General features: G+C 41.5%; 1 protein-coding gene across 5 annotated transcripts in view; it reads left to right on the top strand.

Moving 5' to 3' along the window:
- The first annotated feature begins 15349 nt into the window (after nt 1-15349).
- The window catches only part of CFAP74 (cilia and flagella associated protein 74), a 105886-nt gene continuing 94486 nt past the window's right edge, over nt 15350-26749 (top strand). For 4 of the 5 annotated variants that reach the window (XM_048825000.2, XM_048824999.2, XM_075120980.1 and 1 more), the window contains exons 1-4: nt 15350-15423; nt 23041-23197; nt 24118-24208; nt 25536-25688. In XM_048825000.2, the coding sequence (XP_048680957.1) occupies nt 23068-23197; nt 24118-24208; nt 25536-25688 (374 nt within the window). In that variant the 5' untranslated portion in view covers nt 15350-15423; nt 23041-23067. The remainder of the gene's footprint in view (nt 15424-23040; nt 23198-24117; nt 24209-25535; nt 25689-26749) is intronic. The other variant, XM_048825001.2, reaches the window with a different exon arrangement.

The following is a 26749-nucleotide window of genomic DNA, read 5'->3' as shown; positions in this document are numbered from 1 at the left end:
GCAAGTGGGGCACTAAAACTTCCATTGTCAAATCCTGTTCATTTTGTTACCTCCTCCCTCTCCCACCATTTGTCCACCTGTGGCATCATGTCTCACACCTAGACTGTAAGCTCTTGGGCAGGGTCTGTCATCTTTGTTGTTTGTCTGTACAATGCCTTAACACAATGGGGTCCTGATCCTTGACTGGGGTTCTTAGAAATTACAGTAATACAATAATTAATAATAAAGATATCTTTTCCCACTGACATTATACATTGGGCTTGTTTCCCTGAAGAAACACAATTTCTGACAGGGTGGACTAGGTGCAGAGGCCACCTGCTGGAGGCCTCAGGGTCCTGCCACACCTTGTCCCAGAGGGGATCAGAAGAGAATACAACACAATTTCATTTTGTAAAGAATCAAACAAACGTCACCCTAAAACACTGTAGTTATCTCTGAAAAGAGACCTCTGTATTTAAGCTCTAAACTAGTTCCAAAGCCCAAACTCATGGTCATGCAGGAAATAGCAAGAGAAAGTTCAATATATAGGAGACTGGCTTATGAGGTTGAGTGACATTTTCCTGCCATGGAGTAATTCTCTATGTCCTTATGGCCTGCAGTAACAAAATAAACTAGTGATGAGGATGACTCCTAGGAAGAAGAATGCAGAAAGCAACTGTCTGTCCCAGAAGAGTGGCCATAGGGTACAGAATTTCTAGGTCACCAGCTGGAACTGAACTCAAGCTGGTGAAGTCATTATCAACTGAAGACTGTTTCGTGACCCATGTGTTGAACCCCACTGTATGCCCCCTTTCTAGCAGCCTCAGCAAAGGCCAATGCCAAGGAGTGAATGACTATGGGGGGCACACTAGCAGGTGGCAGCATGTGGGAAGCTAGTACTGCCACTGCCCGCGCTGAACCTGTTGTGTGGATAGTAGACTTCAGTCTTCAGGGCTTCGAATCCTGCACTTTCTTCCAGTCTAAATTAATTAAATTTTTTTCACTGGGGACTGAACAGTACATTGGACAAGGCTGTCAAGGAGGAAGGGGGGGTACTGCCCCGTTACTATTCCACCAAGTCCAGGGGGAATTGCCTAAATGTTAATACAGCTGGAGCTATCTTAGCTTTCCTGCAGAGCCCCTCTGTGCTGTGGCTGTTCTCTAACCCCCTCACCTCTGAGATTCCAAAGGGACTGTGCTACCAGGGAAATAGAAGGGATCAGAGAGCACAGGAGCCAGTGTGGAAACCCAGGGAGGATCTCTGCGCAAATAGCACCACCTCCAGAGGAACTTGGGGGACTGTAAAGGGGTCAGCACCCACCTCTTGTGAGCATCCCCCTGGTGACTGCATGTGCCTGCAGTTCCTCACTTTGTGGTCACAGGGTAGCACCTGCCTCTTGCGAGTGCCCCCTCCCCCCTTCATCAATGGTTTCTTCAGCAGGTCTTCAGTGACTCAGCCCTCCAGTCAAGTCATACCCACTGTCTGTAGGTAGAACAGAACAAACCACTTCTGGGCTATACAGTCTTTACCTTGTCCCGGCCCTGGTATGGGGCCATACCCCCAGGGCTTCCTCCCTGGAGACACTGTCTTCCTGCAGCCCTTCTTGGGCTTGCTCAGTCCCAGCAACCAGGAGCTCCTTCTTAACTTCCCCAGCCCCTGCCTGCACTGAGCTGTCCATGGTCCTGCTGTTTTTTCAGCCAGCCAGGAACTCAGTCCTTTCTCTTCTAGCTAAAGGCAGCAGAACTGCCTGACTTTGGGCTTGTCTACACTTACTGGAGGGTCCACGAGCGGTGTTCGATGCATCAGCGGTTGCGGTCACTCTCCCATCAACTCCTATACTCCACTGGATCAAGAAAAGTAAGGGGAGTCGATGGGAGAGTGTCTCCCGCCGACATCACGTAGTGTGGACCCCACGGTAAGTAGGTCTAAGCTATGTTGATTTGAGTTATGCTATTCACATAACTCAAATCACGTTATTATTACTCAATAACTGGCCCCTGATTGGCTGCTCCTGCAGCCCCTCTAATTGGCTTCTTCCCCTGTAGCCACTCTAGGCTGCTTGGAGGACTTCTCTTCTGATCCCCTCTGGGACAAGGTGTGGCAGGTTGCTGAGGCTTCCAGCAGGTGGCCTCTGCACCTAGTCCACCCTGTCAGAGGGACCCATCACTTATGGCAGTCGAACCCCCTCCTTCTTTGATAGGAAAACAATCACTATATAAACGTTTTTATCCACTGTGGAACAGTCACTGGTACAGAGACAGAATGGGAATAATGGTGAAGTCCACTGGTTAGTGCACTTACCTGGGAGGTGGGAGATCGTGGGTCCATCCCCACACTCCCACCACTCTCTCACTATTTATCCATAATGGAACAGCTTCAACAGAAGAGACTGAGGGAGCCCCACATCAGAATATTCCATCTCTCAATGTTTAGGGCACTCTCCTGAGAGGTGTGGGAGACCATTGTTCAAATCCTCTGGCAGAGAGGGGGGGATTTGAATGGGGGTATCCCACATCCAAACTGAATTCTCCAAACCACTAGGATAAAAGTTATTAAGTCACTAACATCTTCTCCTCCAGCCAGATTTTGAATGGGATCAAATCTGGTAGGTGGCCTCTGAACATGCCTATTGGATTGGGCCCCACACATGACTTGGGTAGCTGAATGCCTATCTTCCCTCAGTTTAAGAATCACTCAGGGTATGTACACAGCAAAGAAAAGCCTGCACCTGGCTTGTGCCACCCGAACTCAGGCTCGCAGGGCTTCGGCTGTGGGGCTGTTTCATTGCTGTGTAGACTTCTGGGCTAGAGCCAGGGCTCTAGGACCCTGTGGAGTGGGAGGGTCCAGAGCCTGGACTTCAGCCTGAGCCCAGAAGTCTACACAGCAATAAAACAGCCCTATGAGCTGAAGCCCTGCGACCCAGAGGTGTCTGGCACAAGCCAGCAGCGGGTTTTTCTTTGCAGTGTAGACATACCCTCAGGGGCTTATGCATGAGATAGGCATGCCCTCAAGGGAGGCAGCAGTGTGCATGCTCAGAGGCAGAAACTTAGGCACTGAGGGAACTTTTACACTGAAAACGTAGGCACTGAGTGAGTTTAGGTGTCTACAGTGTTCAGCAGGAACTTTGTGGATCACAGCAGAGCCTAAAACTAGGACTTAGATGCCTACACACACAATTTAGGCACCTAAGTATCTATGTGGATTGGGAACTTAATGCCTAAACCATGCAATACTGTTTCATAAGTGACAATAAATAAGTGGGGTTGAGGCAGGCATAATCTACTGAATATTTCTTTAACTTTATATATAGTTCAGTCCACAGCTGCTTTATTCTTCATGTGATCACAAGCATTAATACTTTACCTGATCTATGATCCTCCATCAAATACTAGTTATCTGACTGTTTATAAATTCTCTGCCTTTCTCTCCAGAATCATCCAGTTCCTCCCTCATTCCAGATACATTTTCTGATAATAGTGATGAGTCTTTACATTCTGCCACTGTCTCGCTTTAAGAAATTTCCAAAGTTGATCCATATTACAGAACGTGTGGTCTGGGATGCTGTTCTATCTAATCTGACACCCACCACAGTGCAAGAATCTAGACTCCTTCATTATTGCCAAATCTTCCAGCTTAAGAGGTAGAAATCTTCTCATGAGCTGCTGTCACCTTGGAAACATCCAGAAAAAAATGCTATCCCTATAAAGAAGCACATTATTTAGTCATGTAGCAAACTGTTTTGTCAATTCTAATGAGTCAGAAATTCAAATGTCATGAGACAGGTCCCCCTACATCTTAACTCCTTTTGTTTTGAGAATGTATCTTGTAGTAGATACATCTTCATACTGTAGGTGCCTGGCACCCCACTGAGTACAGTATAAATAATGATGATGATGTGTATAAGACAAGGATAGACAAAATGGATAGGTCTCTGCTCTGAGGAAATTAATCTAAATTAGACACAATGCAATTAACAACAATAAATAAAGAGTGAGGGGATGGGAGGACAAGAATTCATGACAGCCTCCTCCTGACGCTGTGTGCCATGCAGCCTCAGTCTCCTCAGCGTGCAGGGTCAGGGAGGCTGTTACTGGCATAGAGGATGGCATGAAAAGAGGACATAAAGCACCCTTCAGAAGAAGAGACATAGGGAGCATCAAGGTGAGCTGAATCTGCAAAGCATAGAATACCCGGGGAGCAGCAAGTACAGATGAGGTGCAGGCGCAGAGCTGTGTGTGACACTGGAAAGGATGAGCCTGAATGATAAGAAAGGCTATTGGAAGCCAACAAAGGGTCTCAAGCAGAGGGTAGAAGGTGGGCTGAAGTGATAGAGTGGTTTAGTGATTAGGGCAATGGTCTGGGACTCAGGAGACCCAGGTTCAATTCCCCATTCTCCCACAGACTCCCTGCATGACCTTGGACAAGACTCTTGGCCTTTCTGTGCATCAGGTCCCTCTCTGTAAAATGGGGATAATAGCACTTCCCTACCTGACAGGGTTGTTCTGGTGGTAAAGACTGAGAGTCATTCAGAATGGGCTCTATAAATATCTGAGACAGAGGGGTGAGGACAGTGACTTTAATGGTAGAGAGCCCTGTGGGTGCAATGTGAGAACACAAGAAGCCAACTCAGAGGAGGTTTGAGTAATTAAGTAGAGATCTTGCTGCTCCATGACTGCATGTGTCTGGAGAACTGAAAGAGATCTCTTAACAGACCTAATAAAATCCCTTCCCAACAGATGGAAAGCCATTTTCCCAGGTTCAATTATTTAAAAATCCAAGAGCTCCTCTATAATAGAGACACTCTCTAAAACTCTTGGGAAATTTACTAACTTTAAATTACAATATGTATATGCATTCTCCAACTTCTGCATCTTTCTTCTAAATTGTCTATTGTCTCTAATTAGTGTTTCAGTTTGAGCCTGGAGAATAGTAATTTTCTTTGTCGTCTTTTCTTCTCTGAGCTTTTCTGGTGGATCTGTCACTTTTTCCTGTGCCTAAACTCTAGTTTCAGTTCCAATACCAAATGTAAATAGCATCTAGTTTAGCTCCCTTCTATTAAAGAAACAAGCATAGTGACGCTAATGAAGCTTCTCTAGGTTTACATTACAGCAAAGAGAATGGCAGGATCTCTTTGTATGCACAACGTCCTCCTCCAAAGTTGCCAAAGTGCAAGTCTCTATGGCCTCAATTCTGCAGCTATCCATATATTAACTGTTTGCAAGATCTAGAACCATATTACATATCTAATCCCCAACATTCATTTGTTTCCTGCAACCAGAGACTAGAATGGGATCCATGAAAAGACTCTATATCCATTACAATGCAATGAATTCTCAACTTGTGGGATCCCAACACAACAGGACCAGAAGGGCCATAACCACCTTCTCTTTCTTTATGCCCTCACGGGAGAAGGTGCTACTGAAACTTTTTGTTGTTGTAATATGGGGTCATGATATGGAAAAGGTTGAGAACTGCGATATCCCCATATCAATTTAACTGGTGCTGTAATCAATCCTGCTGCAGTTTCCTTAAAGCAAACACTTTATATATTTCCCAAACCATCATGTTTGAGGGCAAATATGATTTTTAATATCCAATATTAGTAATTAATGGTTAGATTTATAGATCTTTACTCACATTGAGTAGCATCATGTTTTGGGAGTAGATCCATTGATTTCAGTAGGGCTACTCACTAAGTAGGAAGGCATGAGGTCAAGCAGAGGTTTACTAAACACATTTTATAGATAATTGTTTTAAGCCTGTAGGAAATACTTGTTGCTATGGGATGATGTTGGGGCAGCACCTGTGTCTCAAAGGTGCATGGGTGGAGGCTGCCTGAAAATACTGTCTTGGAAACGGGAATTAGCTGTTTGAAAATGCTCCACATATAAAGTTACAAAACACAGGTCCTTTATCATGATTGAAGATAGCTCAAAGCACTCATCCATAAAGTGGGTTTAGCACAGTATGTGTCCTAATACATGATCAAAACTCAAAATTTTGAAATATTTTGTGGAACAGAAATTCTGAAAATTTTTTATTTGGAAACAATGAAGTGACCTTATTGAACTGCTCCATCTCAATACTGTTGAAATAATATAGCACAATAGAAAAATATAAGATCTATTATATAAATGTAGAATAATAAAATCAATTGTTTATAATACAAAAGTCTAAACAAAACAAGAAAATCAAATTGAAATACTCCATTTTGATTATAAGTAATTTCAAATGTTTCCTTAAAAAAAAAGTTATTCAAATTGACACATTCCCATGAAACATTTCAATTTTAACGAAACTGCATTTTTTGACTGAAAAGTTGTTAACAGACCAGTTTTCCACCAGCTCTGATCGTCTGGGTTTTTTAAAGTACCCTAATACTAGTCTATTCATTCTGGAGAGCTCTGCTTTCTCACTAGGATTAAAAACAAACCACTTTGTCCCTGCTTTACATCTGACCCATAGGCCCCCCACCACTACCAGGAATGTGGGCTAGGCTGAACACAGTTCTCAGTATCCATTAACATCGCTTCAGACTCGGACAAAGGAATCTTTACAAATGTTACATGACTTTTTGTTCCAATTCAGAATGAAAACAAGTGTCTAAATATCTGTATGTCCTGTTGAATGGAAATTCCATTTTCTGACCAGCTCTAATCGTTACTCTTCTAGGGCTGCTCAAGGGATTGTGCAATAAAGCTCTGCTCCTATTTTAGAGCTTTTGGCAAAGTTATGATTCTGCCATTATTTTTGAGCAAGGACATGGTTAAACTTAAGGCTTTGAACTCATGTTTCTTTACTGTTAAAAATACAAGTGACCCTGTTATTTTCTTTTTTATTAAAAATTAGTCAGACAACATTTGAAACCGGCCCTGACCAAATGCTTATAAAAAATACCTTGACAATTATATCCAAGCAAAGAACTATATTACAGTGTGTATTACCATATAGACTTATTCTTCCTAATGTTTAATTGAGAAGAAACCTGCTTGAAGGTCTTTGCTGTATCAAAAGCAGCTTGTTCTGTCTTTCATCTGTACACCCTCTGACTAGTTCTGAGTCTGTGTAGCAAGACTCCTTTACCCTACTACCATGGTTGCTTATTACTAAGCTTTTATATTCCAATCTTGAGTTGCTTAAAATACATACAGGAAGCAACATGCACAGAATCATAGCAGTTCATAATTAACAAAATGTATAGATTCCTCTGTAGTTAATAGATCTCATCACATAATATCCTGATCTTATACTCTGCAGATTTATGTATTTATTCAGCTTCAAGCACTGCCAAGATTTCATAGTACGCAAAATTAACCATATGCACAAATCTTCAAAGAACTGGGGCCTATATCCTAAACTATATGATCTTTGAGGCAGGGACCGTGCCTGGTTTTGTGTTTATATAGTACCTAACATACTCTAGGTGCTACTAGAAACAAATGCTATCATTAAGGTGTACATGTAAAGGGACTCAGTCCCTCTTGCCTGTCCTCAGACTCCTCAGATGCATACTTGACCTATAAGACCTTGCTCTCCCAGCGCTTCAGTTCAGCTCCCACTATCCTCAAGTCCCTATATCATCTTCCTCCTGAGCCTGATAGCAGAAGACTAGAGAGTCCAGTCTTCCTCTAGCTGGTGGATTGCCAGAGAAGAAATACCTACTTTAGAGGGCAAGATCCCACCCCACCCCCCAGACAGCCTCACTCCACTCCTCTAGAAATTTGTAGTCTTACTCCTTGAGTAACTTCCTGCCCCTAAACTGCTGAGACAAGGTAATCCTCAGCCTCTTTAGCAACCAACCACTTTAGGCTTGGTTGCAGCCTCTCGTCAACAGTGGTGCTGGTCAGCCAATTAGTCACAGGTGGGGAGGTAGCTACTCTATCCCTTAATCCTTAGCAGTTCTGACAGAATGGGTTTTATGCACCCCATCACAATATAACACTACCACCAGCTGTAAAAACACTTGCAAATTGGCTTAAATAAATACTTGTAGTTGGATACTGCTTCCATATTGCAAGCACTGAGGTTATTTTCTGTAATATGAATAGGGAACTACAAGGAAATATTGCATCCAGTGAGGTAACCTTATCAATTTATTTTAGGTAAATATGAGAAATTCAGCAGCAATCACTGTATGAAACAATGGGCCGTATGAGGCCATCAGTTTCTAACACAACTCCCTGTTTTATTTAAATGTAGAGTTGTGCTTAAAAATGATCCAATATTTTTATGTCTAAGTCAATTATAATGGAATGCCTTTGAATACCTATTAAAGACATAACTAAATACAAAAGTTTCAACATGGTTTCTTGTTCCAGTTACCAAACAGGTCTGAGTACACGCATGAAATATCTGTAAGGTTCCATTCCTTACACACCTGTAAATATTTGTTTCTGACACAAGTGAATCTGCAATTTCTGTGGGATTATATACCATTTGTACTTCGAGCCAAAAATAATGGATATTTAGGGTGAGTTTAGATCTTAATGGTCTTTTACTTAGTTAACCTAATTTGATCACAGGCTCTCACCATTTGGAGCTGGAAAGGATACATACCTCTTCAGAGGGCATAGCTAAATTCTCTCCACTGAATGTACAGTGACTGACAGGTGTTCACAGACTCAGCAATACCCTGTAAGAGAGAAAGTATTCAGACACCAAGTGGCATTTTATTAAATGTAATGACTTATTGCTATTACTTCCTTTGTTATTCAAATAACTAACATGTAATCTAATTACTTTTTTACTAACATAATTTTGCTATGTTCTTGTAGCTATTGTTAAAGTGTTAGAAAGCACCTCAAAATCTACAGTTTATACTGAAAGAAGAGGCAGGATTTGCAGTATAAGTGACGTTATACTCGGTAGCATGATCAGCACTCATGATGTGCTGTAATAGCCTTTCATTAGACATTAAGGGGAAAATCCTATTGTCAGATTTGCACATGCTTATCTCTGAAAACATAATAAAGATAACTACATAAAATACAATTAAGAGAGGTCTGTTCTGGGCTGGAGTTCCGGATTTTTTAGTACTTCAAAATGTGTATATTCTAAGCATGAATCTGCATGACTTCTGCATTGCAGAAAGGGATGTGGATTCCTCAGAATGAGGATTTTTCATCATAAAGCCATCATTAAGTGGCTTAAATACTCTGGGTTCTATCATTCATTCTTCCCACAAGTTTTCAGTAACATATATATATACCAGGCACAACAGACAAATCACAGCATAACCTAGTGTCATACAAGAACAACAAAACCTCATATGCCTAAATGACGTTACAAATACACTGGACAAAATTCAGAGGTTAGGTGTGAAAGGGGTGTAGATGTTGGTGTAAGTTACATATTGGTAAATGCGGTCTGACTCTAACTTAGGGTAACTCACACGCTGAGGAGGTCAAAAGAAAGTATACATTACACCAGTTCAGACTCACCACTGAATTTGGTACCAAGGTCCCAATCCTGCAATCAGATTCAAGCAGGCAGACCATTGTACCCATGTGGCACCCCATTAACTTCATTAGGACTCCACATAGGCACAAGGGAGTCCTGGCGGCACAGATCAGATTGCAGGTTTGAGGCTTAAGGCCTTGATTTTCAAGAAAGCATGTACCATATTCTTAACTTTAAGCACACACTGTGACTTAAGCAAATGCTTAAAATTAAGCACATATTTAAGTGCTTTCCTAAAGCCAGGCCTACATGAGTAAGTCTAGAATAGTCTGAGCACAGAGGGAGTTTTAAATGGTGAAATATGCATGTTTGGGGAGCTGTCAGAGGTGTAAAGTACACCTGCTTTAGATTTCTCTAGCCTAGACAGAGACTTACCTGACTTTGGCATATAAATACACCAGCACCATAGGTGGGATAATCCACTTTAAATGTCATAGCCGGTGCCCAAACATCACACTGAGAGAGTTGATACCAGCTTAAACCTATAGGAAGGGGACGTTAGATGGCAAAGCCATACAAAGAGAAAAGAAGCAGTTTGCCAGGGCAGCCAGCTTGTAAAGATAAGGGCATAGAGTTTGTCTGCTACTCACAGTGTGCTGATGGCCGCAATCTCCAAGTGGGCATATATCATTGGCTGATGCCAATCTGAAATTGAGAGAGGAGCCATTCTTATGCATCTCCAGAATGGGTCTGACTATAGAACTCTGACTGTTTTATTAGTCTTTTGCTACTTTTCATGTTCTTCTATATCATTAACTATCAAAATGTGATTATGTATTTATAGCTTCTACAGTGCCCTTTACCATGTATCCAAAAGTTAGTTTAAGTATTAAAGCAGTGTGACTTTAAGGTAATTACCTATTGCCACAGAAACTGTGTGATATACAGAACAATACAGACCCTATAAATACTGTTTACTAAGGGAAGGCAGGGAAATTACATCTAGTAGCATATTAATAAACAGCCTACATAAAGAAAGTAACTGAGATGTGAATGTATAAAGCGTTGGGTCAGTATTTATAGATTAGCAATTTAACTTAACTTTTATAAAATCACTTTATTTCACACCATATATGAACTAAATAGTACATTCAGTGTAATTGTCTATGTATTTTTAAGTGGCTGTTTTTTTGTGCTAGAAAAATGTTCAATACAAATGAACATTTTGACATGGGAGCTTATATTTTAACTGACAATACTAACAATAAAATAACATTTTAGAAAAGCAAAAAAAAACAAACCCCAAAAACATGAGCTATGTATTAATGGAACCAGATCCTGAGATGATGCAAATTTATGTTGTCCACTGACATCAGAGCTATTCTGATTTATTTCAGAGGAACAGCCGTGTTAGTCTGTATTCGCAAAAAGAAAAGGAGTACTTGTGGCACCTTAGAGACTAACCAATTTATTTGAGCATGAGCTTTCGTGAGCCACAGCTCACTTCATCAGAGTGAGCTGTGGCTCACGAAAGCTCATGCTCAAATAAATTGGTTAGTCTCTAAGGTGCCACAAGTACTCCTTTTCTTTATTCTGATTTATATTAGCTGAGTATCAGATCCACATTTTGTAATTCTGGGTTATTTATCTGGGTGCAATTTAGAACCAAGGATTTGCTGATAATGGATTTATTTTGTGCTTTTCAGTGTAGGATACACATTGTGTGTGTGTTATAGCATAAGATAAAATATACTGAAGAAATTATGCAATTTGATTATCTGTTGAGTATCCTCAGATGTGTCTATTGAGAACACTTTAGCTCCATCAGTCTAAGTTGAGTTAACAGAAGGCTTAAAATAATTGGTTGGGAAAATTCCTAATATTTTAATTTTAGTTTTAAACTGCATTAGAAGCCCCATTAAACTCTGGGTTCTAAAGCACCTAAAACAAGTGAGACCTTTAACCACACAAGTCCGGCATGTATTTGCAGGTACTGCATACCTCAGAAGACCATTTCAGTTTAAACTATAAAGAATAGTTTGAATATGGTGGTTAACTGTATGCAGACTTAAAACCTATTCTCACAAAGCTATTCCTACCTATTTTGTGGGGGGTGGAAGACCAACACATTACCTATAATTGCTTTCAATTTGCTGTAAATTGAAGTTAAATTGAAACAAGGCAGATAATGTATGGTGCAATGATTAAAATGGCACTTTAGGACAAGCACTCAGCCATGAATAAAACTGTCCCTCCATATTTTTGCAATCAATAATATCCTGTAAATTGTTTGTTATGCCTTAAATTAAATACAATTGTGATAGTACACAAAGTCTCCATTCTTCTGAAGCCCTGAACTAAATTCTCCTCTTAGTTACACTGGTACAATATTACTGAAGTGTAACTGAGAGCTGTGTGTGGCCCACAGCTTTTTTAATTCTACTCAAGCAAAAAGAGTGAATGTTCTCTTGTTAAGGGCAGATGAAATAAGCAGCAGATGTTAAGCTGAGGCCCTGATTCTGCAAATACTTATGCATGAAATCAGTGGGACTATTCATGTGAATGAACTTACTCTCACATACAGGTATTTGCAAAACAGCAGTCCTACTCTTTTTTTTTTTTTTTTTTGTGCACAGCAACTTAGCGGTACAACCTGAAACAGAACTCAGGACTTCTGACTTCCAGTGCAGTGTCCTAATAGCTAAATCACATTGCCCCATCTCCAGCACGCCCAACCAGCAACTTTCACCAGCACCAAATTAGCCATAAGGATACTTGTTAATATGAATATTATTGATACTGTTAATAATTTTGTGTTACCTGCTACGTTAGGAATTGATTTTTCAAAATATTCTTTTGAAAAACTAAATGTATTTGTATAATTTAAATTTCGGGCAGAATATTTTGTTACTGATTTAGAATCTTTAATCCACTGTGCCTTTTTCAGCACTGAGTTACAAGGAAGAAGATGTGGGCTCCATGCCCCTAATCATATTACATTCCTTTGGTATCCAAGATTCCCATTCAATTCAGTGGGACTCTTGGTTGTCCAGTGAATATAAGATCAAGCCACATGTTTACAGGTGAAGATACAGATGTGATGGGCATTTCTATGGAGTCACCTGAATAAAAAGAATAATAATTATAACAATATTAAATAATACTTTGCTTGTCTTAAAACTCTTAGGGTCTTAATTTTCAAAGTACTTTTACAAGCAATGATTTAAGCCTAATAAGACTCTGGGATGTGTGCAATTATTATCATAATTCCCATTTCACAGATGAACAATTTTAGGAGAGAGAGGTTCCAGGGACACTGTCAGAATAAAAATCATATTTAAAGCACACCTTTTGTTACCATTATTATTTTTAAATTTATTATTTATACTTCAGTAGCACTTACTGGAGCCCTGCTATAAATGCACTGTACTTTAGTGTGTGGGTGCTGGGTGGAGGTGGCTTGTGATGTACAGGAGGTCAGAGTAGATGATCTGGTGGTCCCTTCTGGCCATATGACATAGTAAAAAATAGTCCCTGCCCTGAAGAACTTACAAGAAGGCTCTGATCTTCATAGAAATCACAGAAATGTAGGGCTGGAAGGGACTGCAATAGGTCATCTAGTCCAGCCCCTTGTGCTAAGGCAGAATTAAGTATGCACAGACCATTCCTCACAGGTGTTTGTCTAACTGGTCTTAAAAACCTCCAGTGATGGGGCTTCCACAACCTCCCTAGGAAACCAAGGTAATCTTGCAAACACATATTCACATATTTAACTGCAAGCATGTGTGTAGTTCAAAGGACTATTCACAATATTAATATAAGGAATTTTGTAAAACTTTAATGGACCTGACCAACTTAAATATCATATACTGCAAAGAACTTAAACTATTAAAACATCAATTTCTCTATACCTGTCCTATGAAAAGCAATCAAGTCAGTTTCACGTTTGCTTTACACTCAGTTTCACATGTTGCTGCTTAGTACTAGGAAGTTAAAATGTAAACACTGCAGGGGATTTGTTTGCAATGTAAACAACTGTTTCCAGTGGAAATTTAAAAAACAAATGACTGGAAACATTTCTGTAGGATGTTTTGTAAAAGCTTGTGCTTGTTTTTTCAAAATATACATTGTTAGGGTCAAATTAGAGTTGACAAATCCCAGGAATGCCATCTACTGTGCTCTAACCATTATTGACACTGTGCTTCCTTCTTAGCCCAGAAACAAACACCTGACTAGTGATATGAAGGAAATGATAGGTTTTTTTCCCCTGAGAAAAAGACAGTTTTTTTTGTTTTCATCCAAAAAAAGTGAGACTCTGGAATTTTTTGATGAAAACTGATGTTTACTTAACCATTTTTCACTGAAAAAAGTTTGAGGAAAATTTGAAGCTACTCTTGACTCCCAGGCCCCCGCTGCAACTACCGCACTCACTCTCCACTGCTCTAACCAGATCTTAATCCCCTCCGAGCCAGGAAGAGAGTCCACTATTCCTGACCTTTAGACCCAGGCTGTAAACTGCCAGGCCCTGCTCCCCTCCCAGAGCCAGGCCTCCCAGTCCCCCTCTGTTGTAGACACTGGACTCCACTCTCCTCCCAGAGCCAAGACCACCTGACTTCCTATCCTCCTCTATCTGCCACCCTTACGCTGCCCCACCCCCATCCTGGTAGTTCTGGGGTAATCCCAATTTTATGGTGCTGTTGCCGGCACCCAGTGCTGAGAGGCTGAACAACAGCTTGAGTTGGTTCGTTACCCGGTGTGCTGCACCCAATAATCACAACGGGGTGGAGAAGCAGAAAAGTTTATTTGAAGCTTCAAAAAGGTACAGGGAGATTTGAATCTCAAATCCTGTACAACAGAGCAGGAAGTTACACAGGCTTTTATACATCCTTTTTCCCAGCATACTTATCCAATAGCAAGCTGCTCCAAGTATCCATATAGCCAGCCAATCCAGTTCCCAGCTAGTTCCCTGATTCTCTGTATCATTTGTTAAACTATACATAAAGCTGCTTTATTCAGCATTGTTCTTCCATATCTCCCCTGTTTGGCCTTGCTTAGTTTCAGGCAGTCTGACTCTGCAACATACTGTTGCAGATTCTCAGCATAACTGCTGTGTGTGCCTCCAGGCGGGGGGGCCAAGGACACTTGGGCCTAGCACGCAGAGCTGCTGCGAGTGCCTCCAGGCAGGAGGGGGGCCAAGGACACCGGGGCCTAGTGCGAGGGGGCTTCATCGACACTCGTGGTCTTCCATCCCCTCGAGTTACCTAGTGGCCATGCCCCAGTGTTCCCAACAGTGCCTACGCCCATGTAGGGATCAGAGGGCTGCCACGGCTAGTGTGTGTGAGCGACGCTGCCACTTAGCTGTGTTGTGGGGCCATCACACCACATGGTGTGGATGTGGCAGTGGGACATAGTGAATGCCATAGCAGAGACAGGGTGGCTGCTAATGGGAAGTGGGCAAAGGAGGGCGCCTGCCTTGGGGGGTCACTGTGTGTGTGGGGGGCTAACCTGTGAGAGGGGCACTGAAAGGGGCCTGACCTGGGGGGGGGGTCGCTGTGGGGAGCACTGAAGGAGGGGCTGACCTGTGGGGGGGCACTAAAAGGGACCTGGCCTGGGGGTTGGGCGTTACTGAAGGGGGGGGTTGACCTGTGGGGGGGGGCACCGAAAGGAGCCTGCCTGGTGGGTGTCTCTGGGGGGCGGGGCTGAAAGGAGCGGGGCGGGCCCAGCTCAGGCTCTGGGAGGAAGACGGCGATCCCCTGAGCGGCCTGCCAGCCTCGGGCACTGTTGGAACGTACCATTTCTTGGGGGGGAGGGGAGAACACAGAAGCCCAAAGACGGCAGGGCTCCTCCCTAAGTCAAGCAGCTGGTTAGCTCGCGGGGAGTCACAGCGAAGCGGGTTACGCGGCTGATGGACTTCATCTTTGCAGGGTTAAGGCTTTAACGTTTCTTCCTGCTCTCCCCCCCCCCGCTCTCCCAAAGTGGTTCGTTCCGTTGCCTTAGCGGCTCCTACAACAACGGGCGCGGGGCGCGGGGCGCGGCTCGGGGAGGTAGGTGGGGGAGTCGGTTGCTGCCGCCCGTTGGTGGCAGTTGAACCCCTGTCTCGGTGGGGTGGTGCCATTAGCGCAATGGCTGGGGGATTGCTGAGGTGCCGGCCTGCCCCTTTCTGCCGGGGTGCCCGAACTTAGTGCAGCCCCTGACTCTCATGCCTCACCCGCTAGCTGAAGGGGGGCTTTGGGGCCCACACTGTCTGGGGCAGACACGATTTTGAGGGGCTGAGCCCCTCTGCCTCCTTCTGTCCTGCAGCGGGGGGCGAGCCCTGTCTCCAAAACCGATGTCGTGACCTGTCATGTCCTGGTGCGCTTGCATTACCTCCAGGGGTGCGCTATGCCCCTGTGTTCTGGGGTGGCTGTGATTTTAGGGGGGGGGTTCTCCCTGCTTTGCCGAAAGGGACGAGTCCCTGCCCCCAAATCACGGTCACAAGCCCTGCAATGTCACGATGTGTTGTGACTGGACAGCCGTGCCCTGTTGCGACATGTCGTGTCCTGATGCCCTCATGTTATGGGGTGCGCTATGCCCCTATGTTCTGGGGCTGTCGTGATTTTAATGGGGCGAGCAGTTCTCCCTGCTTTGGCAAAGGGAACGCGTGCCCTCCCCCAAATCACTGTCACGAGATTTGCAAAGTCGTGAGGTGTTGTGTCCTGCCACCATTGCGTTATGTCACAGGGTGCGCTACGCTCCTGTGGTCCAGGGCTGTCATGATTTTAATGGGGCAATTAGCTCTCCCTACCCTGCCAAAAGGGATAAGGTCCTTCACCAAAATCATGCTCACAGGCTGCAGCTGTGAAACATAATGAGGCAGCGCACTACAGCATGATAGTGTTATGACGTGAGGATGGTATGTCAGGTTGCGGTATGGTAATGTCATGCTTGGATGCAGGATTATTGCACTCGCAATAGTTGCACTGCATGTTGTGTCCCACCATTTCACAGTGATATTTTAATGTGACATGTTGTATGGTGACAGTTTGGCTCAATCTCATTAGATATTTGCAACACCATGGTGGCATTTTGACACAGCATGATGGATACAACTGTATTGTGTCATATTATGCACGACACTGTTGTGATATGCTGTAATATATTTGATCCAATGTCATGTATCAAGTGGGCATTTTGACGCAGTGTGATGTTGTGATGCAAAATAGCTTTTATTCTGCCATATGATGAAACTTTTGATGTTACGTGCCTTTCATTGCCCATGTATTTATTATTTTATTTAAAGAATTATCCGCCAATATAGATTATGCATAAAACAGACCAAAAACGTTAGTACAAAAACATATCACAATAAATTTTGACCCAATTGAATCAGTTATGTTGCCACATTTCAAGAGAAATTAGACTTAATTAGACTTAATTCTTGACAATGTGAAGTTTTGTCAGAATGTATTCATATTGCCTCCCAATACAATGACCTTTTGATACATTGTTGTGTTATGTTGTATAGTATGGTATTGTAATGCTTTGCTGTACTGTTTTGACATCATGTTATTATCTGATGACCTTCTCATGTACTGTGACGCTCAAAACTAGGTTGTAGCTTCAGTCTCTTTTGCCTCAGCTGATACTTCATGGAAAACTGGAAAATGGTCTATTTAGAACCAATTTTATTTCTGTATCACACAAGTTCTGTATATATATATATATATATATATATATATATATATATTTTTTACTCATGAGGACAATAGGATCCCAGTTTAATGTTGCAGGAAAACACGTTCTTTGTTAAGCTTTGTAACACTTCACCCCCCTCTGTCAAGTGCTCTGGGGTACTCAGATGAAGCACACAGCATTATTATTAATTATTTTATTATTTTTATTATTAATTATTATTATTATTTTATTTGCTCCTGTTGCTCATCTGAAGGTTAAAATCAAAATGTATTTATGGTATCATAGTTCATGCAGCGGTGACTGATGCCACAAATAGTGAGGTTTATGGGACAAATTCTCCAATGGTGTGAGGAATACAGCCCTGTGAGTTCAAGGTGGAGTTAAAGCTGCAGAAATTTTTGAGCTGTTGAATAACCAAAAGACCTTTTCTTGCAAGTGATCTTAATAACAGAGAGAATGCAAGAAAGAAGAAAATACAGCCCATGGCAACAGAATGGTTTCTACGTAGAATGTTTTTTCAAAGTTTTCCATGAAGTGTCAGTGACTCTTTAAACCTTCTGTACAAATACGATCATTTTTTGTGCATTATTCCCCTCCATGCAATGGTATAAAAATAGGTCATGCTAATTTTTTATAGTAAAGTGCTGATGCTGTTTTTAATCCTTATCCATGTTATTATTGTACTTATGGTGTATGTATCTCTTTGAAATCATTTCTTGTTGCTGCTCAGTTAGGACCTGATCCAATGCCCATTAAAGTTAATGGGAGACTTTCCATTGGTTTTAATAGGTTTTGGATCAGACCCTCCAATTATCCTTCATTGCCACATGTAGCATAGTCTCCCATCTGGAAAGCACAAGTTTCTCTTTTCACAGAGGGTGAAATTTTCCCAGCATCATTTGGTTTGGGCCATGGAAACTCCAGTACTTTCATTATGTGAGAAGGTGGGGTGTTGTGAGTCACAGCTCAGGGAGGAACTCCTACACCATCTGTAGCTCAGAGGTTTGAACATTGGCCTGCTAAACCCGGGGTTGTAAGTTCAATCCTTGAGGGGGCCATTTAGGGATCTGGGGCAAAAATTGGGGATTGGTCCTGCTTTGAGCAGGGGTTGGACTAGATGATCTCTTGAGGTCCCTTCCAACCCTGATATTCTGTGATCAGGTAGTCACACCAGCCACTGCTGCCTCCACATGATAGAGGTGGGCTCTTCACAGTCCATTGTAGAGGGATAGGGACATGATGTAGAATCCACAAAAGGACTGAGGCACTGCAGTGCTGTGTGTCATGGTGCCTAACTGTTAGGCACCTAGAAAATCACAGGAACCATACTGTGATCCACAAGGCTGAGTTAGGCTCCTAGGTTCCTTATATGATGAATGAGGTGAGATAGGTGCTGGGAAACGAAGTCCACAAAAGCCAGCAGACTAGGCAGCTCTCTGCCTAACCTAGCCAATGGGAGATGCTGATTTGCTAAGCCCTGCCCTAGTAATGCCCCTAGGCATTACTCTGCTAGTGATGCATGAATGGGAACCCCTCTCTTGGCTCTGGCACCTATGTAGTTTCTTGAGGAAAAGAGAGAGGTGCCTGCCTCGCTCCACACAAAACATCCAGAGGAGGAGAAGCTGGTGTTGCTACTGCCCACCTTATAACTTTTAGCTCAGTTGTTAGAGCATTGCTCTGGGATGTGGGAGATACAGGTTCAATTACCCCTTCTCCCCCCAGCAGCGAGGGAGGAAGGGTTTCGCACCTCTCAGGAGAGTGCTCTAACCACTCAACTATGGGCTATTCTGATGTGGGGATCCCTGTGTCTCTCCTGTTGAAGCTCTTCCACTGTGGATAAAGAGTGATTGGAGGAGGGACTTGACCCAGGGTTTGCTGCCCACCATTTGGGTGCCCCAACTGCTGGACTATAAAGTCTTTCCCAATCTCTCTCTCTCGCTCTGTGTCCAGCCCAGTTATTCTTTATTTATTTATCTAAGTGGAAGAGTTTAAACAAGAGAGAATGATATTAGATTAACCCATAGCTCCATGGTTAGAGCAGTCTCCTGAGAAGTGGGAGATCCCTGTTCAAATTATTTCACCTTCTCTGCCAGGGAGGGGAGAATTGAATCTGGGTCTCCAACACCTCAGGTGAATGATCTAACTACTGGGCTAAAAGTTATAAGGTGGGCACCATGACCACCTCTTCTTCCTCCTTGAATGTAGAGTGAGAGAGCAGTGTGTATGTCCAGGTGCCAGGTGAGTGAGTTTGGTGGAAGTTTTGGGGATTGCAGTGAGGGATGCATGAACCTAAATCTGCGTTTAGGCACCTAAGTAGCTTGGTGGATTCCACCCATACTCTCTGGCTGATGATTATATGGACCCAGAGGCTGCATGCCCAGCTGAAGGAGCAACCAGGGAAAGTTCCATTCCCCCACTCACTACCCCAGCATAGTTTCCCAGCACAAAGCCTGTTTAATAAGTCCTTGTCTACACACAAACTTCTACCACTTTAACAAAAGGCATGCTTAAAACCAGTTTGTTTAAACCAGTACAAAACCCTTATTTGGGTTTAACACTGTCTTATATTGATTTAGCTCAAATTGATTTGAGTCCCAATCCTGCAAAGACTTAGGCACATACAGTTGAATTCAATGGGGCTACTTATGTGCATAAAATTAAGCACATAAGTCTTTGTGTGAATAGTCTTAATGATGTACCATCTGGTAATAACTCCAAGTGAATGCCACAAGGTATTTACTGAATGTGGGTAAATTTTATCAACATTGGGGAAGTATTTTCTGGTAACAGTGAGAGAACTGCATCAGAAACAAAGGTTATGAGGAAGTGACTCAAGCTGAGCCTACTCTATACTGGTAAAGTGTCACGAAGGTGGAAGGGTTATTTTTGTCTTTGTATCAGAACCAGTGGGATAGGACTGTAATATTTATATGGATCCAGGGAAATTATAAATTGTTCTGACAACATGCTAACCACATGCCAAAACCTGTTGCAGCTGCTTTATATCTGTGAATAAATATGTCACACACAGCAAATTCTGTATGTACATTATTAAAATGTCACACATGTGGTATCTGTGTGACTAAACAGATCATATTCAGCACTTACAGTGTCTCAGCTATTGTAGCTCCTTGACTAAACAAGTCACACTTGGCAGGGTTTGTTTGTTTGTTTGTTTGTCATTGCATATGTAATAGTATTTTAGCTGAATAAGGGTAGGTCTACATAGCCCATGGCAGCGAGTCTCCCTCAGGCTCACTGCGCTCATGCTACCGCACTAAAAAGCTGTGTAGACAGAGCTTTGAAGCTGCACCTCTGGCTGGAGCTCAGTCTCTGAAGCCTGGGGAGGGAGGTGGGCTTCAGAGCACAAGCTCCTGCCTGAGACGCAACATCTACACAGCTACTTTTAGGACTGTAGAGCAAGCCCAAGTCTGTCGACCCAGGTTGTGAGGCTCGCTGCTGCAGGCTATGCAGACATACCCTAAGAGGGCTAGATTGAACAAGGCTGCAGACCTTTTGGCTCTAGTACTATAGAGGTAGCATTGAGGCTTTTTCAAGTTACTTACTAGCACAAAGGGGTCAAATCCTTCTCAATGTATATGTATGCCTAAGTGCTTTTTGCTGGATTGGGGCCAGAGTGTTCAGCACCTTGATAGATTTAAGCCATTGTTTAGTTTGGTATTTGTTTACATTATATATATTTCACTGTGAGTTGTTCACCCTGACATTTTTATTGAATTTGAGGGCTGTTGTGTTGGGGTAAAATTTTCAAGAGCTCCTAAGTCCTATTTTCAAATATGACAAGCATTTAGGGTCAGATTTTTAAAGGTATTTAGGCACCGAACAATGCAGTTAGGCCTCAAGTAAGATTTTCAATGGGAGTTAGGCACCTAATCGCTTTCTGTGCTTTCAAAATTCCCACTAGGCACTTCTATGCATCTTTAGATGTTTAAGTATCTTTATAATTCTGACCCTAAGTGCTTGAGTCACTTTTGAAAATGGGAACTTTTACTCTTGGTTCCCTCTTCACCTCCATTTTGCTTCCTAAGGTTCAGTCACATGCATGATCATAACTGGGAGTCTGACCCTCTTTCCCGCTTTCTTTAATATTTAATTCATAGAGAAATTCAGTCAGCAAATAACAGCTCTTATACTGTGCAAACAGACTTTGCCCTCTCTGTGAAACAATGGGCCAGATTTGTTCTGTTTAAAAATCCACAACAATTGTGCTGTTGAATGTTAATTGTTTGTTATTTTCAGTTGCTAATATGCTGCATCCAAACAGTAATGAAATATCTGATATTTTTGAAAAACAATTTACACAGAGTGCTATAATAGAAATGATAAAATAATAATAGACACACTTTTTACCGATGCCACTAATTAGACTGTTTTCTCTACTGGTTATGTAGTAATTCAAACACAAATTGTACTAAATCTGATGGACCCGATTCTTCTCCCATTGACACAGGTTTTAATTCTGATGGAATTGCTCCCTGGCTTACATTGGTGAGAGTGCATTCAGAATGAGGCTGGCTAAGTCTCAGATCCACAAAATCAGGGAAATTTACAATTAAAGATTAAGTAACCAGTGTGTGGTATCTAGATGGCACACTAGATTCAAACTAGTTTGTACATTTTAGGATACAATTCCTGTATATAAAAGGAGTTGGGTAAAATGACCTAATTGTTCTTTTTCAACTCTAGGCCCTGATTCTCAAGTGATGTAAATTGGCATAGCTCCATTGAAGACAATGGAGCTACCCCAATGTACACCACCTGAGTTAATGGCTCCTAGTTTTTATCATAACATTAAGAATCTGATTCTTGCAATACTTGTGGACTGAAACCTCTCACTGACTTATAGGATGTTTTGGGTTCACAAAGACTGTAACACTGAACCTTAATTGTGCATCCTATAGACCAGGGGTGTCCAACCTGAGCCTGAGAAGGAGCCAGAATTTACCAATGTACATTTCCAAAGAGCCACAGTAATATGTAAGCAGCTCCCCATCTGCTACCCCTCTCCATCCCCTAGCGCCTCCTGCTCACCGACAGCCCCGCCAATCAGTGCCTCTCCCTCCCTTCCCATGCCTCCCACCCGCCGTAATCAGCTGTTTTGCAGTGTGCAGGAGGCTCTGGTGGGGAGTGGGGAGGAGCGAGGGCCTGGCAGGCTCTGGGGAAGGGGCAGGGGCTTTGAGGGAAAGGGTGGATGGTGGCAGGACCTGGGGCAGAGCAGGGGGTTGAGCAGTGAGCACCCCACAGCACACTGGAAAGTTAGCATCTGTAGCTCCAGCCTTGGAGTCAGTGCCTATACAAGGAGCCGCATGTTAACCTCTGAAGAGCCGCACACGGCTCCAGAGCCACAGGTTGGCCATCCCTGCTATAGACGTTAGGTACTGGACACATGATAGATGCATGCACTATGAATATCCCTGCTTTTATTTCTATTCACACCCATATACTTCTTTGGGAACTGGATTTGGCCCCTATAATACCTAAATGATGTTTTTGTTAGGTACATTTCCATGTTTTTTAAACTGATTTATCTTCATACATTTTTTGTACATAATTTTGTTAAATGAAGCAAACCTATGCTAAAAATCTGTTTTCTTGTCAATTGTCATAAATAGCTTGCTGAGTGAAATTATATTTTTGAATATTAATAAAAATGAATTAATATAGAACACCTGACATTTCTCACAAAACTAGCAATCACTGGGTTAAAATGTGACTGGAAGCACTATGTCATTGTTGACCTTATTATGGTAGGAAAATACGCTGGAAATGGCCTAGTTTTCTCTTTAAGAGATCCATTAAAATCCAGACTCAAAGTGTGCAGCTAGTAATTAAATGTTAAATTGTAGCCAATTATTTCACATATATGAAATATCTGCTTGATCAAATGTGATTAGTTCATCTCAAAATATAGTCAGCATTTGTGTGTAGAGTGGGAATATTCATACACCAATTATTTCCTCTGGTAGCTGAATTCTATTAAAAGAATTGCCAGTATGGAAGATACTGAGTTCTTTGATATTTGTGAAAAGGAACAGACAGCTGCTACACCATTTTTGGAACAAGAAAAAGATGACAACGACAGTGTAACAGATCAGTTCTGGAATGTGGCGAACCAACCGAAAGGTAAAGGTGAAATATTTTGCTAATTTACAAATGCTGACATATTAATGTACCTACTCATTTGGCTCTTTGAGACAGTACAATACAGTACAGTCCACACAATAGATTTGGAGTCAAACTGAGAGCTTAGTTATATTGGTATAAATCCAGAGTAATTCCATTGACTCCAATGAGGTTACTGCAGATTTATATCAGTGTACCTAATTATAATCTAGTCTTTCACTGTTTATCCCCAGTACCTCTACTTCTCAAATCAAACAGTTGCTCACAGAGATACTGACCGCGCTAATCAGGGTTTGACTGTGTAGTTCCTTAGTATTACACAAGGACAGCATACAAATATTTTACTGGATGCAACCTTCTTTTCTATTTTTGTGCCCTATTACCAATTATTACTCAGAGTGCAGTGCTGGTACTGACCTTAAAATGAAAAATTTCTTAGGCAAGCATTTTATTTTTTCATCATCATCCTGGTACATGGAGACTACATAAATATTTAGTGAGAAATCATTCTATTATTGTTGCAGCAAGCTAGAAGAATGAAAAATATATAAATGCATGCAGTGTAGAATAGGTTAGTGTTTGTTGACAGCATTTTATTATACTGCCTGCCAAAACCTATCAATGATCCATAAATCCTGAATTCCATTTGGCGAATACAAACTTTCTTCTTATAGCACTTACATTTGATCGTCAATGACAGTTCTGTAATGAAGGTGGAGAGCATTTGTCTGTTTTATTTCCCAGGTGTAAAATTGCTTTTATGTGTATTTTGTGACGAGAAGTTTTTGATTATACACAGCAATAAAGCTTTTAAGATGTCATCTCCGTGCTGCTTGTCGTGTTTTGACTTGGCAGGAAATGTACATTTTAATGTCCAAAGTATCTTTATTAAACTGTTGTTTTTCTTTAATTTTTGTTAGGACACAAGACTGGAGAAGAGTCAGAGGAAGATGATAAAATCAAAAGCAAGGATGCTTCTGAAGGAGTTGGAGAGGACTTTGATTCTAGTGGGTGAGTAATTTGTATACTCAGTCATCAACTATGCTGGTAATTTCTTATATGGTTTTAATTTGCTTTTTGTGGGAGAAGATTTATTTATCGGGACTTCAAGAATACACTGGATTTCTTTATAGGAAGTAAGACTTGTAGGCCTTTCTGACAAAGCTGTTCTAGTAATGGAAAGCAGCAAGGCATAGACAATAATGGTAAGATGCAGACAAATTTTGGGCCACATTTATCACATGGAATTTATTGGGATCTGCAAATAAGTGAGACTTTTGTTTGTGTAAGAACACCAGGCTCGGGTCACATGTTGTTGAACAGATAGGCATCAATATAATTGTACTAATGCTACTTTGGGTCTGCAAATAGGCGGTACAGCAGATTATTATACTACTAAAATCTCAGTAGACCACAGTTAAAAAATCTAACACAGGTCACATGTGAAAATGAGTCTGGTGGTTTAAACATGGTCCAATGGAGGTGCTGCTTCATTTTGATCAAAGCACTCTTAGGCCCGGTTTGACAAGATTGTTAATCTCTTCCCAGGAGTGAGCTGGCAAGAGGATAGCAGGAGTGATGAAGATCAGGGAATAAGGTCCATTAGCCTGTTTGCATGTGGAAACTTGCATCTCACATATGCTTAGCTATAGGCAGACTTCTACGTTCTCAGTTCCATAGGCACTGAAACTCAAAGTTCATTGAAATAATTAAGAAAAAGAACCACCAAATGTATTGCTCTCTATACACTTCATGAGACCTGAATGATAGTTTATTAAATCAGTGGGACATGAATCACTTAATGTACTGCTTTTAATACATTTTAAGGAAGTCTGAAATGTCCCCTTGATGGCTTTGAATTACTGTCCAAGGATCTAGAATTTTACAGGCTCAGGACAAAATTTTAAATTTGGGGGCCTAAAAGTGCCTAAATAAATGGCTTGATTTTTCAGAAGTGCTGAACACACACAGCTCCCACTGAAGTCAACTGGAGCTACGTATGCTCAGTATCTTTGAATATCAGGTCACTTATTTAGTTCCCTAAATATGGATTTGTGCGCCTGACATCAGCTTCCCACGTTTGAAGTTCAGCTCTGCTTTACATCTGCATAACAAGGATTTTAGTGCTGATTTTGTTCATTTTTTGTTTGTTTTGTTTTTTATGCTCACTGTACATTCATATTCCTGATGGAAACTTAATTTTAAAAACTGAAGGAAAAAGAGTGTAAGTGTGTGTTCGTATACCCTAAATAACTATTTAAACGCCTCAACAGTGTCACAGTGGTTAATCATTTGTCACAGTGGAAGTCTTTTTTTTTTTTTTTTTTCCAATCTAAAGGGAAAGCCAGGAGTGCCACATGAACAATGGTAATAACAATAATAATAAGACCATGAAGTATGCAGACAGAGTTCGGATATTAAACCTGCGCAGAAATCTCAACCAGCTTGACAACATAGCCAAAGAAAAGGCTCTTACCATTGCAAAAGCAAGGTTAGTGTGTAGCCATGGGGTTCAGCTGTCACACAAGCATAGATAAACCACAGTTTTTGTTTTGTCCTCCAAAATCAAATTCCAGGATATCATTCCTGATGTAACTATTGTTTATCATAGTTTGTATTATTGTTTGGTGAAAGCTATATTTATCCCAGCAAAAGATATATTGCAAACAAGAATGGAGGCTGCAAGGGCACTGTAGGATGCAAATATAGGTTCTGTTTTCCTTAGGTTCTGTAAAACCTTGAAAGCAGTAACTCTATTGATGTAAATGCAGTTGTACCCACTTACCCCAGGGTTGTCATGGAAAAAAATCTAATTATATTTGGATTTATACATTCTCCGGTAGAATTTGCAATCAAAACATTGCACCATTGTGCTTGTGTGAGAGAACCAGAAAGTGAATTTGAATATAATCCAGGATGAATATTACTAGTCTCTTTCCATTGTCCAAACTGAGAGACAAGTAAATTGAACATTAAAAATTCATTTTCAGTTCATAACTTGTAACACAGGTGAGGAAGCTTTTTTTTCTTTTCTTTTTAAAGGACTGTTAATCTAACAGTGTCCCTTTTTTGTGAAGATAAATGCATGTTACAGACTTAGTTGTCATTCTCAATTTTTATTCCTCCATACTAAATCATATAAATAGTTCAAAAGAGACACTTGTTGATTTTACATATCAGGAATAAGAAATGGCAGCAATATGAGTTTAAACTCAGTAACTCCCATGCTATAAATCCATACTATAAATCCATTGTGTGATACTCAGGACATTAGTTGAATATACTAGCCATTGATGCTAAGGAAATGGCAGAAAAAAATAGCCTCCTGTAAGATCCTCAGCTTGTTTAAGCTGTCATAGCACCACTGATGTGAGTGGAATTGTGACAGTTTACATCATCTGAAGATTGTCCCTTAAGTTTAATGTCAAAAACAGATGTACATTGGCAATGCTCTTTGAGGCCTATATATTAAATAACATTAATTCCTCCCTTTAAACGGAAAAGGCTAAAAAAGAGTGCTGGACTCATATGAGTTAAACAGGATACAAACAA

This window comes from Caretta caretta, chromosome 18, assembly GCF_965140235.1.
Source record: "Caretta caretta isolate rCarCar2 chromosome 18, rCarCar1.hap1, whole genome shotgun sequence".
In the NCBI taxonomy this organism is placed as follows: domain Eukaryota; kingdom Metazoa; phylum Chordata; order Testudines; family Cheloniidae; genus Caretta; species Caretta caretta.
The sequence above is the reverse complement of the archived record's forward strand: the minus strand, read 5'-3'. Positions and strand labels throughout refer to the sequence as shown.